General features: G+C 33.8%; 1 protein-coding gene across 5 annotated transcripts in view; it reads right to left on the bottom strand.

Moving 5' to 3' along the window:
• The window catches only part of ZNF654 (zinc finger protein 654), a 91399-nt gene that overhangs the window by 27887 nt on the left and 47033 nt on the right, over positions 1 to 16479 (bottom strand). For all 5 annotated transcript variants that reach the window (XM_082392420.1, XM_082392419.1, XM_082392417.1 and 2 more), the window contains exon 3: positions 4265 to 4346. In XM_082392420.1, the coding sequence (XP_082248546.1) occupies positions 4265 to 4346 (82 nt within the window). The remainder of the gene's footprint in view (positions 1 to 4264; positions 4347 to 16479) is intronic.

Genomic DNA, 16479 nt, shown 5'->3' with positions numbered 1-16479 from the left:
TACAGTGGGAGACAAAACTTTACAAAACTTTCTGACCTCTGGGTATTGGGGCAGGCTGCATTTAGTTTGGGTCATACAGTCATTCTCTCAGTGGAAGGAATGCTCTCATGCAGAGCCATACATCCCATTTTTAATGTAGGTATAACACGATTCCTGTTCTGTTGGTTCTGCTGCACACCTAGTGCATCTTCAAGAAGCACCAACAAAAATGAGATTGGTCACATACCAAACGCCCCACCACCTGCTATTTCCTCCAGCCCCTATTGTTACAAGCTGGTAGGGGGAGTGGCGTATTACTGGATAGCACTGGAAGGTCTCTCTTTTATCTCTCTCTCTCATTTCCCTATTTAATCACATTCAGTTAATCGACTGTTAATAAGTCCTCATCCTAGTAAACAGCATTTACAAGGAATTTTTTCCAAATTTTATATTATTTTTGTCATTTCATTAGGAATCTAAAATATTTAATTAAATTAATGGATTTTGGAGTGTATGAATTCAATCACGAGCCTATGGAAAGCTCACCAATGAACAGATTAAAAATAATAATGAGGTAGGGGCATCATATAAGAAATGTGTCATCTTCTTGTGTTGAGGTAAAGAAAAATTACTGGAAGCCAAGTGCCAAGTAAGCAAGGTCTTAGAAGCCAGCATAGATCTTGCTCAACTTACACTGGGGTTAAGTCCCAATAAACCACCGTAAGTTGAAAATATAAGTCGAAAATGCATTTAATACACCTAACCTCCCAAACATCATAGCTTAGCCATGCCTACCTTAAAAATGCTCAGAACACTTACATTACAGTTGGGCAACGTCATCTACCACAAAGCCTATTTTATAATAAAATGCTGAACATCTCATGTAATGTATTGATTATACTGAAAATGAAACAGAATGCTTGTCTGGGTACAGAATGGTTGTAAGTGTATTGGTTGTTTACTCTTATGATGGCATGGCTAACTGGGAGCTACGGGGAGCTGCTGCTTGCTGCAGCTGCCCAGCATATGAGACAGTATCATATGGCGTACCACTAGCCTGGGAAAAGATCAAAATTTGAAGTACAGTTTCTACTGAATGGTATGCCTTCACACCATTGTAGAGTTGAAAAATCGTAAGTTGAACCATCGTTAAGTTGGAGACCATACCATCTGTATATGGAACATCTGGCTCTAAGAATGAAGTTTCCTCTTGGAATAAAGCAGAGGAAAAAATATAGTCAGTGGATAAGAAAAATTAATAATTTCTACTTGAACAACTCAAGGTTTAGGAATTCTGAAATTCATGGAAGAACAGAATAAGCTTAAGAGGTAGGTTTTGATCTCACTGTGAAAAACAGAAATCCGAATAGTATGACTTCAGAGTCCACACATTTCACCAGACAGGTTACAGGCCTGCCTTAGGCCTTAAGCCTGATCATTTTTCTAAGAACCATGCCAAACCAATGACCCTATATACAGCAAGTACGATCATTATCCCCATTTTACAAATGATAAAACTGACACAGAAATTACGTAACTTGCCCAAGATGACAGAGTGGCAAGCTGGGATACTCACAGTTGGAAAATGGGAGGGGAGTAGATGGGGGAACAGATGAGCGATTAACTCAAACCCAGCAAAGAATGTTAGTCCCTTGCTAACCCGAAGCGTGATCAGGGACCGGCACCATCAGCGTCACCTCAGGGCAGGTTAGAGACGCAGACTCTCAGGCCTCACCCCAGAACTACTGAGTCATAACTTGGATTTTAACAAGATCCCCAGGTGATCTTTATGTACATTAAAGTATGAGCAGCGCTGTGTTTGTCCTACTTCTTGTAGAGGAGAAAGAGCATGATCTTAAGCTGTATGAAAGATGGATAGAAAGGTACCACCTGGGAACTAGGGCTTGCACTAGTAGAAAGTATTAAAAAATTCAAAAGGTGACATTGGGATTGTCACTGGGTTATCAAAGGTCAGTCAAAAGCCTGGAGAATTCACAAAACTTAGCAAATGTGAGGTTTTAGAAGAGTATACATGATGGACTACGTGTTGGCCTTTCCTGGGTCCCTTAGGGCACATGTCTGGGAAGCACCAGCAGCAAAGCACCAGCAGCAGCAGTTCAGTTAGAAAATGGAAGACTATTCTCCAGATAAAGCTAAGATGGGAACAGAAGGTGAAATCTCTCCAAGGAGGCAGGACTTAGAGGCCCAAGAAAATTCAGAGTAGGAAGAAGCAACAGCAACAAAAGTAGTGGAAATGCAGAGATTAAAAACAAACAAACAGGAGAAGGGGTGGGCCTTAGAATTTGAGTAGGAGACAGAAAACAATACAAAACCATTAACTCTCCCTTGAGGGATTAATTATTTTGATAACTGAATGGAAATCCTGTTCACAAGAAAAAAAGAAAAAGGATATATCCCTTCACAAATGTTATGATTTCACACATTTAAAACAGAAGTCAAGTATTGTCTCTCATCTACTCTAAAAACGCTTCAGTAGTTCCCACTGAAGTCATTTGTCACTTTCTAAAATACTCTTAACTTTACAAAGGTTTGACTTCTTGTCTTTCTGTCTCTACACTAGAATTAAACTGCACAATAGCAGGGGCTTTTTTGTTTTTGCTTATTATGTTTTTTTCCAGAGCTTAGTGCCTAGCACACAATGGGGACTAAATAAATATTTGCTGAAGTAAAAGTTCAAGAATAGATTGCCAAGAGCACAAGTGTCAAAGGAAAAATGGAATGGAAAATTAAGAAGTTTTAAATACTTGAATACAGACTCTAATTAGAATGCAAGCTCCATGAGAACAGGTATTTTTACCACTTGCTGAATGTAAGGATGGATAAAGTAGAAAGTTCAATATAATGTACCTAATTTCACTGATTCTAAGATACATTTTTTCATATTTTTATAACTCTGAAATCAGATTATGTTTTACATTCAATGCTATCTTTGAATCCATGTCAGCCTGGTAATGGTCATGATGTAGTTGTCATTCTGCATGCACGGACATTCGGAGACAACATGAAAACGTGCAAAAGGGTATACTGGTGACACAGAATAAAATCCAGGAGACTAGCAGAGCACTCTCTTAACTCTTGGATATCAGATGGTATAGGAAGGGTATAGGGTAATTAATCTAATTTAACAATACCCCTGAAGCAGGAGCCAAAAGTTGATTAAACAGAACTTACTATAAAGCCAGCTTAAGCTTTTAAAAGCCCAGTACCAGTGACTTTTAGTTCTTTTATTAATTATTTTAGGAAATGCTGCATCACCAACACTTTTGATGCCACCGAAGACAAAATGGTGTAGAAAAATAGACACTGATGACTGGAAAGGAAAAGCAATTCTAGAGTAAGCTTCTGAATGTGAAGAAGTTTTAGATATACCTTAGCCAATTAAGTTTGTTTATAGTTTTCCTATTTTATGTATGTACCAGAGTGATCACTCATAAAAATCTGTTTTAATTCAGTCTAAAAGTTCTTTAAATAAACATGAAATAAAAATTCTAGGTGAGAGAAAGCACTGCATGACTTTTCTGTTACTCTGATGACTTCCTTCCTCAAGGTAGACTGCAATACGTTGTCTGAACAACTGTACCCCTAGGGGGAGCTCAAAGTACATCTTTATTCCACCCCAAAAAAGGGCAATGAGAGACTGCCAAGGACCCATTAGTGAGCCATGGTACTACGTATTGCTTCCCAACAAAATGGTAAAAACATCAAATGTTCTTGTATCTACAGGTGAGGTCTTAGATCTTTTGTCATTCCCTTCTGGATTTACTCTTCACTCATAGAGCATGTGCAAAAAAAAAAAAAAAAAAAAAATCTGCCTCCTATCTTGGGAAGGCTATTAAGAAAACAGATGGGAAAATCAGGAAACAACCAAAGGAAAAAGTGGCATGGAACAAACAGCCTGCTTCTAGTCTAGGCAAAAAGAGTCCTTTTTCCAGGGCTGAGTTCTACATGGGGCTTTGGAATAAAAGCCTTTAGCAGTAAAAAGCAAGTATATGTCCAGGATACGCTTGGGAATCTATAAGGGTGGTGGCAGCAGGCTCTAGTCTAGCAAATGTGGAATTAAAATCCTCTGTATGAATTGCTTAGAAGTACAGCTAAAGATTAATTTTAAGAACTTTCTTTTTTGCCAACATAACAGAATCTTAAGCATTGCCACCTTAGTAAATATAAAAGCTTATAATCAATAAATAATCAATATACTATTTTTAGGGGGAGAATAAAGGCATGTTTTAAATGTAGACAAAATGTAAGTAGTAAACTGTTTTACCTGGAATGATCCAAGAATATCCTTTAAGGGCTCTTCATAAAACTCATCTCTTCCAAAGAACAGCAGCAACTCAAAGAAACTCCTACAAAGAATAAGTGAATGATAACTTGCATTGCTTCTCTGAATTTTTGCCCCAATTTAAAAGTCTCAAGAGATAACAGTTACATAATATCAGATATTTAGTTTTAAAATAGTTGGCTTTGAAAAATTATATTGATCACTTAGGATTCATGTTATGTTTTCGGTAAAATTAGAATAAAAAGAAATATACTGAAATTCTATACCTGTAGAATGAACAATTATATTACTTATGTCTACCAGTGTTCACAGTGGGGGAAAAAATGCAGTGGTATACCAGGTGGCAAAAATGTGGCTATACATATAACAATGATTCAAAATGGGCACACAGTCCAGCTTCACCCCAAAACAATGGACCCCAGAGAAAACTCAAATTCTGAGTTTTTTTCAAAGAGATACAAGGGGTGGTAAAATTGACCCAAAAATATAAGAGGCACAATGAAAGTCTTAGCCAACATTTATATTATAGCAATATCACCAATTTTATACCTAATAAATGACACATGGTCCTCAAACCCTAGGCTTACCTTGATTATCCCACTTATGATAAGTTGTCCAAACTCTGTGGTTCCTCCTTTTTAAATAAATTATTTGGAAAATACTGTTACTAAGTACTTTATGTGCCTTTAACAATTCATGAGTTCACACAGGAAGAAATATAACTTATTTCCTAATCATGAGCATGGAAAACTATTAAAAATTATTTAGTAATCCTAAAGTATCACAAATGATGAATCCCTGAAAAATTTTAAATTTTATTAACCTAGAAGACTCAACTAGGAATACCTGAAGTTGTATTTTTTAAACACTTCTGGTGCCTTTTTTTGAGCCATAATTGACATACAACAATATATTAGTTTCAGGTGTACAACATAATGATTCAACATTTGTATATATTGTGAAATGATCACAGTAAGTCTAGTTAACATCCATCACCATACACAGTTGCAATTTTTTTCTTGTGATGAGAACTTTTAAGATTTATTCTCTTAGCAACTTTCAAATATGCAACATAGTATTATTAACTATAGTCACCATACTGTGTATTATTAATACATCCCCATGATTTATTTATTTTATAACTGTAAGTCTGTACCTTTTCTCCCTTCGTGCATTCTGCCTACTCCCCACCCCCCACCTCTGGCAACCACTCATCTGCTTTCTGTATCTATGAGCTTGGTATTTTGGGGTTTTCTTGGGTTTTTTTGGTCTTAAAATTCAACATATAGGTGAGCTCATACAGTATTTGTCTTTATCTGACTTATTTCACTTAGCATAATGCCCTTAAGGTTCATCCACGCTGTCACAAATGGCAATACTGCATTTTTTAATGGCTGAATAATGTTTGATTGTGTATATATACCACATCCTCTTTATTCACTAATCCACTGATGGACACACTTAGGTTGTTTCCACATCTCAGCTCTTGTAAATAATGCTGCAATAAACATGGGGTGCATATGTCTTTTTGAGTTAGTGTTTTCATTTTCTTTGGATAAATACTGAAGTGGAATTGCTGGATCATATGATAGTTCCAATTTTAATTTCTTGAGGAACCTCCAGACTGTCTGCACCAATTTACATTCCCACTAACAGTGTACAAAGGTTCCCTTTTCTCTACATCCTTGCCAACATGTGTTATTTCTTGTCTTTTTACTTTTTGCCTTTAATCAAAGCAAATCACTAATAAAGACAAATTTTTAAATACAAATGCAAATGCAGAATATAACTGAGAATTTTAAAATTATATAAAAGACCTAGGTATTACACAATAATTGCAAAGACCCTTCTAAATACAGTATAGTAACCATACTCCATAAATTGATATATTTATAAATTTGACTTAAAATTTTTAAATGTCAACAGAACAAAACCACATAAAAGCAGTCAAAAGCAAAATGATACACTGAGAATCTTTGCTGATTTCCTTAATTAAAAAGCTTATACAAGTAATTTTTGTTTTTAAAAAAACCAGTTAACAACCTAGTAGAAAACTGGGAGAGAAGACTACTTCACAGAAAAGAAACGCAAGGGATTTTTTTTCAAATATGAAAAGATTCTCTACTATAATTAAATAAGTGAAATTATAAAGATGAAATGTCATCTCTCCTATCATATTTACAAAAATAAAAATGTTGATATATCCCATGATGGCTCTGAAGTACAGAAATAGGCTCTGCTATCTAGTTGGAGGGATGATAAGTGGTACTACTTTTAAAGGCAACATAGTAATAGTCAAAAAAATTTTAAACGCACACATACCATTAGACTTACCATTTCCATTTATAAGAATTTAATCCTCCAAATAATACACATATAAAGTTCAAAGACACACATATATATGGATATGCATCCACAGATGGTTTGTAGCAGTAAAACAATGGAAACATACTAAATGTCTACCACAGGGGACTGGTTAAATTAATTATAATATACCCATGAAGTGAAATATAATACAAATATTAATGAGAATATCAGTGAGAATATATTTACATCTATATGAATAGATAAGGGAAAAATTCCAGGCATGTATTGTTAAACAAAGATGGAGAAATCTATTCATTACATTATCACTGGTGTAAAGGAAGGGAGAGAGTAGAAGGCACATGTACACCAATGCATATTGCCAGACTACTACAGGGATATGCAACAAACTGGTAAAAACAGTTGCCTTTACATAGGGGAAACAGAAACTAGGGGTCAGGGATGAAAAGAATTATTTTTCATTATCAACCATTATGTATTTATTTTACCATCAATAAGTAAGTATAAAATAGCACCATCAATGTACTTCTGGAATCTTCTCTATCCCTATTAATAAAACATTAATTCACATCTATCTCATCTTTAAACTTCTAATAGACCCTATCTCTTGTCTTGCTATTCCACATTTACCTAAAATCCATGTTCAACATGGCTGCCATTGTTATCTTCCTAAAACACAGAATGATCTACTTACAGACTTACCACTTGCTGTGTAGATTTTACCATCTAAAGCAAAGACCTTCAGCTGACACATTTGTTTTATATAGATAAAATATTATTTTAAGATATTTTAGTTTCCAATATTTAAAAACTGTGGTATTTCAGATTAAATGTAGATTTCTCTGAGCTCTTGATAAAGAGGAACCCCTGTAACACAGGGCTTTCATCTCTCCATTGCAAAATAAGCTGAGCAGCTACTGCCTTTAGTCAAGGCATGGACCTCTTTTCCAATTTGCCAGTCTCCATCCACCTCCCATTTCCCCAGCACACTGCCTACTTGACTTATTTATTACTTATATTCCCATCCTATTTTATTTAGGTATTTGAGATCACTGATGAAGAGGAGGAAATTCAGATTCCTTATTTTGACATAAGAACCTTTATTTCTGATCCAAAACTACTTTTACACACATAGCTATTACCAAATTCCATGCTCAAATTGCAGCAAACTTCCCTACATAGCCTAAAACTCCTGTGTGCTAAAAGGTGTTTGGATCTGTTGCTTCCTCAAGACCTATTTATACGATTCCACCTAGGAACTTAGCCTAAAAACTCCCTTCCTTCTCTCCAGACTAATATATAGGTGATTCTTCTGTACTATCATAGTACTGTACTTTGCATCTATCACTATTATAACATGTTGAAACAAGGAGGTGTTAACTTTGTACTAGGTAGAATAGGGTAGAAATTGCATCATTACATTGAGTAGATAGTACTGACTGGTAGACCACTTATTCTATTGAAGGAGGAAGAAATACAAAGCTTTTAGTAGAAATAAAATATGCTATGGCAGTAAATTTAGAGATGAATGTGCAGATTAATATGACCTTGTAGATAATCTAAATATGCAGAATTATGTCTGTATTATGTGAACATGAAAGGGGAGCCAACATTACAAGAGATCTGTATATGCCTCACTATCAGCTACCTCAATAACAAGGCCCAAGTCCATTATAATGACATTAAAATGAGAAAAACTACATGCAAAATAAGTAGAGTAAATAATGATAAAACAATATGGTCTAGCTACCTCTGCCTGAGGGTAAGATTCAGGAAAGTCAATAAGTATTTACATAGTAGTGAAATCACTAAGGGAAAAACCTAGAGTATATGTAGAAGTAGAAACTTCTTGTCTCAGACCTGTTGAATTTCCTATTGCCTAGTGTAAAGGATCAACTAAATGTTTAGAGATCAAATTGTCTAGCCCTCAAGGAGGCAAACTCTACAAGGTGCAGGGTAAATGAATCCACAGTAGAACAAGGTAGGACCCCAAAATATATATAGCAGTTGTTGTATAATACATGAGATAAGAATAGTTAGCCATATTTAAATTGTTAAAAAACAAAGACAAAAACAAACAAACAAAAAACCCCAAAACAAAACAAAACAAAAAACCCAAGAGAATAATATTTCCTAACAGGTAAAAATTACATGAAATTTAAATATTACTGTCAGTAAGTACATTATTATTCAAAGAGAACCACACCCATATATTTACATATTGACTATGGTTGCTTTCACACTAGATAACAGAACTGAGTAGTGGCAACAGAGACCTTATGAGTTAAGCCTAAAAATACTTGCTATCTGGCCCTTTACTCACCCATGGTGTACAGCCACACTGGGTTTCAATCTCAGCTCCACCATTTCCTTGATATGTGACCCTGGGCAAGTCACTTAATATCTCTGTGCCTCGGTTTCTTTACTTATAAAACAGGAACAATAATTGTAGCTACTTCTTGTAAAGCACTTAAAACAACCCCTGGGGGTGCTACAGGTGCATGCTAATAATAATATAGTACTACTACTTCTATTATTAACATTGCCATCAAAGTTTCCTTCAACAATCTAAGAAGAAACCTGAGGTCTTCATAGATTTGTTCTTCTCAGCTCTGCATATGTCAATTTTGCTGATATGTAAGACACCAATTTTTCCTCACTTAAATTATGAAGATTTTTTAAGATATCTAACTAAATTCATCAAAATGTTTCTTTCCAAAAATTTATTATTGTATAATGTTATATTGGTTTTTAATGTTGAATATGTTTCATATAGTGTTTAACATTTGTATAATAAAATAGATCTTTAGTATAATGCTTAATATGTCATAGTCTGTACATTAACCAATTATAATTAATATTAGTCCAAATTATGGGTTACCTACAGTTCATTCACCTAAATTGAAATAATTACTCAAAATAGAAATACCCAGGTAAAATGATTTATATAAAAACATAAATTATTTGCAGTGGGACAAGTATATTATAGATGGCAATCCCTCTGAATTTAAAAAATTATACCTTTTACCGTCATTTTTATTTGACTTTCATCAATCAGTATATTCCTATTAGCTATGTAAGTTTAAATAACTAGAATATCACTAAAGTTTCCATTTATGAAACAAACTATATTCTATCCTTGGGTTGCTTGGAATTCAGACCATATATTACAAGTGTTTACCAGACTTCACATATATTACAAGTGGTAATAAGGTACCAGACTTCTTAAAATACAAAGGCACACATAAATAGATTGGTAATTATGACCAGAATTATTTTTCTTTTTTGGGTCTCTGAAGCAGATAAGTAATTTTCACACTAAAATACAAGAATGTGGATTTGTGCATTTATCTGCTATAGGAAAATTCCACTAAATTATGATGCTTAACTATCCAAATATAAGAAATCCACTTACCAATTTAAGCCAAAGAAAATTAGGTCTGTTCTACATGAATTAAATAAGAATAGAATAAAATGTTATTGCCCACACTTTAAACACTCATTTTTAACAATTTCTTCTACACTTACTAACTCTAAATCTTTGATCATATAGATGTTTCAAACTCAGCAGTACTTAATCTTTTTTTTTTTTTTTTCCCTTTGGCCACACCCATGCAGCATGTGGGATCTTAGTTCCCTGACCAGGGAACGAACCCGCACCCGCTGCAGTGGAAGTGTGGAGTCTTAACCACTGGACCACCAGGGAAGTCCCAGCACTACTTAATCTTAACAAAGAGCGTTTACTTTGTCATACTCAAGCATTCCAATGCATTTATCTTCAAAATACTTTCTTCAGTAATGTCTTTAGTGAGGAAAGAAGAGGTTCATAGTTTTTTTTTTCAACTATATACTGATAAACTGTACATTATTTTCTCTAAAGTACGACAGACTAGTACCCTTAGTGATTCACCCTCTGAAAACAAGTAAAATGCTGGATAAAATAGCTGGCTTTTGCCTTGACTAAAACTTCAAACAGCTATACCGATATGCTCCTCCCAACAACTTCACCACATTTCTAAGACTGTTAAGGAAAACTGCCTGGTTGCACTTTGAACTACCCTGGAAAAGAAAAAAAAAAAAATCTAGTTTTAAAATCCTCTCATATAGGTTGTCACCTGAATTCATATTATGTACGTGGTCCAAAAATTCTCAAGCCAAGAATTTAGCTAAAATTGGTCCTGGACTAGTAATATCTCCAGGTCCCTGCCAGAACAAATGTAGATCCTTTCTGAATATCCACTTCAAATTCAGGCCCCAATTTTTGCAAATAAACTTATTCCAAGAAAATACAAATTCACAATGTAAATAATAATGATGATGACAATAAAAACCACAGTATATAAGGAAACACAACACCATGAGCAAGAAGCAACAGAAAGTCCATGAAGACTTTATATATTTAAACCAGACCCAGAATATAAAATGAGGATAATATTAAGGAATAAAGAAATATTAAAATGATAAAAAACAATAGCAGTCAAAAAACTTATAGAAATAAAAAGTAAAATCAATGAAATTAAAAGCCAATGAACATATTTAATTGCAGATTAGACACAGCTGAAGAAAGAACTGGTAAACTGAAAGATCTGTAAAAAAATAAAGCGTAATACAGAGAGACAAAGAAATGGAAAATACAAGCAAGAGTTAAAGACATGAGGAATGGAGTGTACAAGTCTAACATGCCTAATCATACTTCAAAAAAAAAAAAGAATGAGAGAATGAAGCTAAGACAAAAACTGGGTAAGAATTTTTCGTAACTGATGAAAGATACCAATCCTCAGGTACAGGAAGCCCAGGAAATCTCAATAATGATTAATAAAAATAAATCTATACCTAGCTAATCACAGTAAGCTATAAAATGCCAAATACAAAGAACAATATATAAACCAGAGAATAATAAAGACTGTTTACAAAGACACAGGAAATTAAATTAGCAAGAAGAGCCTAAGATGCAAATTAGTAAGCATATAGGCTAAAACATTTGACAGTATGAAGCAATAATAATAATTTCATCTGGGCTTTAAAAGTCATAGCAAAAATACATTGCATCAGTAACATTAAAGTTGGAAGGAGAAGCTTCAGCCTTAGTGTTCTAGTGTTTTTGAACTGGAGGAAGATAAAAAGCATATAAAATATATACTTCAGTAAGTTAAGTATTAAATTCTCCTAATTTATAAATTTACATACCCTCAAGTTTTTCTGAAAGTAGAAAGTTGATTACAACGTTAATATCTAGGAAAACCATGAAATAGCATGAGCAATGAAAAGGAACTTGCCAATATTAAAACATCTTGTAAAGCCTTTATTATTCAACTGGCATTATACTGACACATCAACAAATAGCCTAATGAAATCAAATGGAAAATCCAAAAACAGGACAACTGCATGTGAAAAATGAGTATATGACAAAAACAGCATCTCAAATCAGGGGAAATGTTTACTCCATATCAGATAGCCCAATATTAAAAGACAAAATTGATTTACTCCAACTTCCAAACATAAGAAAAAATTCAAAATGGATAAAAAACCTAAATATAAAAAATTAAACACTACAAATATCAGAAGTAATCACATATAACTTGGTTATAGAGAACTTTTTCTTAACTATGGCTCATGGTCAGAAGCAACAGAACACTGATAAATTTTAATTACATTTTAAAACGTCTAAAAATATAAATGCCATAAGGAAAGCAAAACATAAATGAAAACATATACATTTGTAACTAATATCAGAGGAAGGGGTTAATATCCCTAATACATAAAGAGTTTATGAAAACTGAGAAGAAAAAGTCCAACTAACTTATAGAAAATGGGCTTGAGATAATATAAACAGGTAGCTCGTGGAAAATGAAACAAAATGGTCTTTAAGGATATGCAAAAGGGTGTTCACCTTCACTCACAATAAGAAAAATACAAATTAAAACCACACTGATGTGCCATTTCTCTTCTATTAGCATAGCAAAAAATCAAGTTTGACAACACAAAACTGTGGTGAGGTCGGAGGTAAAGCTTTATTTTATGGGTGAGAATGCAAAATGGTACAAGCTGTATAAAGGGAACTTTGAGACTACTTAGCAAAATTACATATCTATTCATCCTTTGACACAGATTCTAGGAGCCTACCCCAAAAATGTACTGGCAAACATACAAAAAGATGTATGCCAATGGATATTACTCATAGCACTATTTGTAATAGGAAAAGAATGGAAGCAATCCAAATACTTATCATTAGAAGGCATGTTGAATGAACTATGGTACATCTACACAATACTGTAAGATGTAAAAAGAAATTTGGACTATCTCTGTATCACTATGGAGTGATCTCCAAGATATAATATTAAGTGAAAAAAGCAGAGTGTAGAAGTGTACCTGTTTATCTAAAAAAGGGCATAGGGGTATGGATATATATGTTGGAACTTGCTTTTCTATCCAACCAATTTGTCTTTTTTAATAGGTTTAGGCAATTTACATATATTGCTTGGATTGAAACCTACTATGGATTTATTCTCTGTTCATTGCTCCATTTGATGCTTCTTCCACCTTCTTTTGGATTGAGTGATTTTATGATTCCATTTTATCTCCATTTTCGCTTAATATATCCATCTGTATTCAATGTTTTTAGTGATTACTCTAGTGTTTACTATATATATAAGTCCTAGCCTACCTTCAAATGATATTATGCTGCTTTAGGTATAATATAATAATCCTTGTGCTCTTTTTGTCATTCATTTAAATTTTACATGCTACAAACAATACTTCACTACAATTTTTGCTTTAATCTCAGCACTTAGAAAATATAACCCATAGGCTGGCTGCCAGTTTCCATAAAAGTTTTACTGGAACACAGCCACATGCATTCATTTATGTTGTCTATGGCTACCTTGGTGCTACAAGAGCAGAGTTGAGTAGTTACTCTCTGATCTGCAAAGCTAAAGTATCTGGCCTTTAAAAAAAAAAAAAAAAGTTTGCCAACCCCTGCATTAGACAGTTATGTTTCACAGTGACTAAAAATTTTTTAAATTCAATTTTATATTTACAGTTGGCCCTTAAACAACATAGATTTGAACTGTGAAGGTCCACTTGTACGCAGATTTCTTTCAATAAATATGTATTAAAGTACTATGCAATCTGTGGTTGGCTGAATCCATGGATGCAGAATTGCAGAAATGGAAACCTGACTGTAAAGTTCTACATGCATTTTTGACTGTGTGGGAGGTTGGTGCCCCTAACCCCTCCATCATTCACGGGTCAACTGTATCTTCAAGCTTGTACCATTTTCAGATCTCTTCATTTCTTTAAGTAGATTTTCTGTCTGGCATCATACTTGTGCTACTTTTTTTTGTAGTTCAGGTCTTCTGGGAATAAGTCTTGCAGTTTTTGCTTCCCCGAAAACATCTTTATTTCTCCCTCTCGAATTGATAGTTGAAAGAATTGTTCTTTCACCACTTTAAAGATGTCACTTGACTGTGTTCTGGCTTGCATAGTTTCTGAGATGCCTGCTGTAGCTTTCTAAATTAGGTAATGTCTTTGTTCTCTGGTGGCCTTCAAGATTTTCTCTGTGATTTTTTGAGTTTGAATGTGATGCATCTAGGGGACCTAGGTGGTAGTCTGAGAGAGAGTTTGAAATTATTCTGTTTCTTGTTCTGAGTTTCTTAGACCTGTGGTTTAACGTCTTTCATTATATTTGAAAAATTCATGGCTACTATTTTGCACTTCTTCTGCCTCATCTTTCTTCTCTTTCTGGGATTCTAACAGACATATGTTATACAATTTCATATTTTCCCAAAGCTCTTAGATGCTCTGTTCTGTTTTCTTCTCTTTTTCTCTTTGTCATTTAGTTTGGGTAATTTCTTCTGACCTGTATTTGAGTTCATTCATTCTTTCCTCAATTGTGTTGTGTTGACTCTACTGATGAGCACATCAGAGGCATTCTTCATCTGTTACTATATTTTTTATTTCCAGCATTTCCATTTGAATCTTTCTTAAAAAGTGTCCCAGCTCTCTGCTGAAATTCTCAATATGTTCAACCATGTTATCCACTTTTCCCACTAGATCTTTATATCTAAATTTGATTCTACAAACTGCTCTGTCTCTTAATAGTGCATTTTTTTCTTGCTCTTTTTTATATGTCTATAATTTTTAACTGAAAGCTGGACTTTATGATATATGAAAGTATAAACAGATGTTAATAAAATTGGTGCCTGGAAACAGACAAGCCTTTTCTTCTGCTAGCCTTTACTGTTGAGCATTTAAATAAATCTACTCGTGAGTTAAGTGAGTTTGTGTTATTGCTATCATGTGGGTTGTTGCTATCATGACCTTCAGTGCACCACTGGCTTCAAATTCCTCCACTGTTACATTGTGTAGAGGGTGGAGCCTGGGTTGCCAGATAATATTTTAGGCTTTCTGGGCCACATTAAGTCTCTCTCACATTTTTTTTTTTAACACCATTGTTTAAAAATATAAAGACCAGTCTTAGCTTGGGAGCCATATTAAAACAAACAAACAAACAAAAAAAACAGAAACAGCCATGGACAGCATTTGACCCCATGGGCCACAGTCTGCCAACTCCTAAGGTAAAGAATAATCAGGTTAAGCAGAGAAATGGAAGACATAAAAGACCCAATTAAAACTTTTATAAATAAAAAAATACAATGTCTGAGATGAGAAATACATTGTATGGGATTAATGTCAGATTAGACTCTGCAGAAGATAAAATCAGTGAAAACAAGGTATAGCATTAGTAAAACAAAACACACACAAAGAAAGACTGAAAAAAATGAACAGAACAATCAGTCAGGTGCAGGTCAACTATGGATTCCCTTCAAGTGGTGTCCTTTAAAAAAACATAATGGTGATTTCTAAAAAAATTCTTTTTTTTTTACAATTGAAAATAAAATTTATTTGTAATATTTAATTCATTTTAAGAAAGGAAATTTCTACATATTCTTGTGAAATATCTATAGATACATGTTTTTTCTTAGCTTTCTTATCAGTTGGCTAAATAGTGAATTCTGAAAATTCTGACAAATAAGCAATGTAGGATATAATTTATGATAATCCTGTGAAAGACCTCCATAAGTTTCCACCTTACTTCCTTTTTTTTCCTAAAAAAATTCTTAAGAGAATTTCCCAAATTTGGTAAAAAAGTACAAATCCAAAATTCCAAGAAGCTTAAGAGTAAGAAATGTGAGAGATATTACACAAGGAAAATTACAATCAAGTTTCTTAAAATCAGCAATAGATTTCAAAAGACACCAATAAGAAAATGAAAAGACAAGCCACAGAATAGGTAAAAGTATTCACGAATCATAGATCTGACAAAGAATGTGCAACCAGAATATATAAATAACTCTTACAACTTAATAAGAAGGCAAACAAGCCAATTTAAAAATGGGCAAAGATTTGAATAGACATTTTACCAAAGAAGATACGCAATAGCAAATAGGTACATGAAAGGATATTTGCCATCAACAGCACTGAGGAAGTGCAAATTTAAACCAAAATAAGACACCACTACACAACTACTGGAATAGCTATCATGAAAAAGACAAATAATCACAAGTGTTAGTGAACATATGGAGACACTGAAACCTTTCTAGATAGCTGGTTAGAATTTTAAATGGTGTAGTCACTTTGGAAACAGTTTGGCAGTTCTATGTTAAACCGAAGTTAAACATAAACTTATCATAGCATCTAGCAATTCCATCCCTAGGTATCTACTCAAGAGAAATAAAAACATTTGCCCACTTGTACACAAATGTTCATAGTCAAAAAATTGCAAACAATCCATATATCCATCAATTGATGATTGTAAAAACAAAATTTACTATATCCATACAATGGATTACTATCCAGCACAAAAATGAATG

Source organism: Balaenoptera borealis (assembly GCF_965194805.1).
Source record: "Balaenoptera borealis genome assembly, chromosome: 5".
Classification (NCBI taxonomy): domain Eukaryota; kingdom Metazoa; phylum Chordata; class Mammalia; order Artiodactyla; family Balaenopteridae; genus Balaenoptera; species Balaenoptera borealis.
Note: the sequence above shows the minus strand (reverse complement) of the source record. Positions and strands in the feature narration are given on the sequence as shown.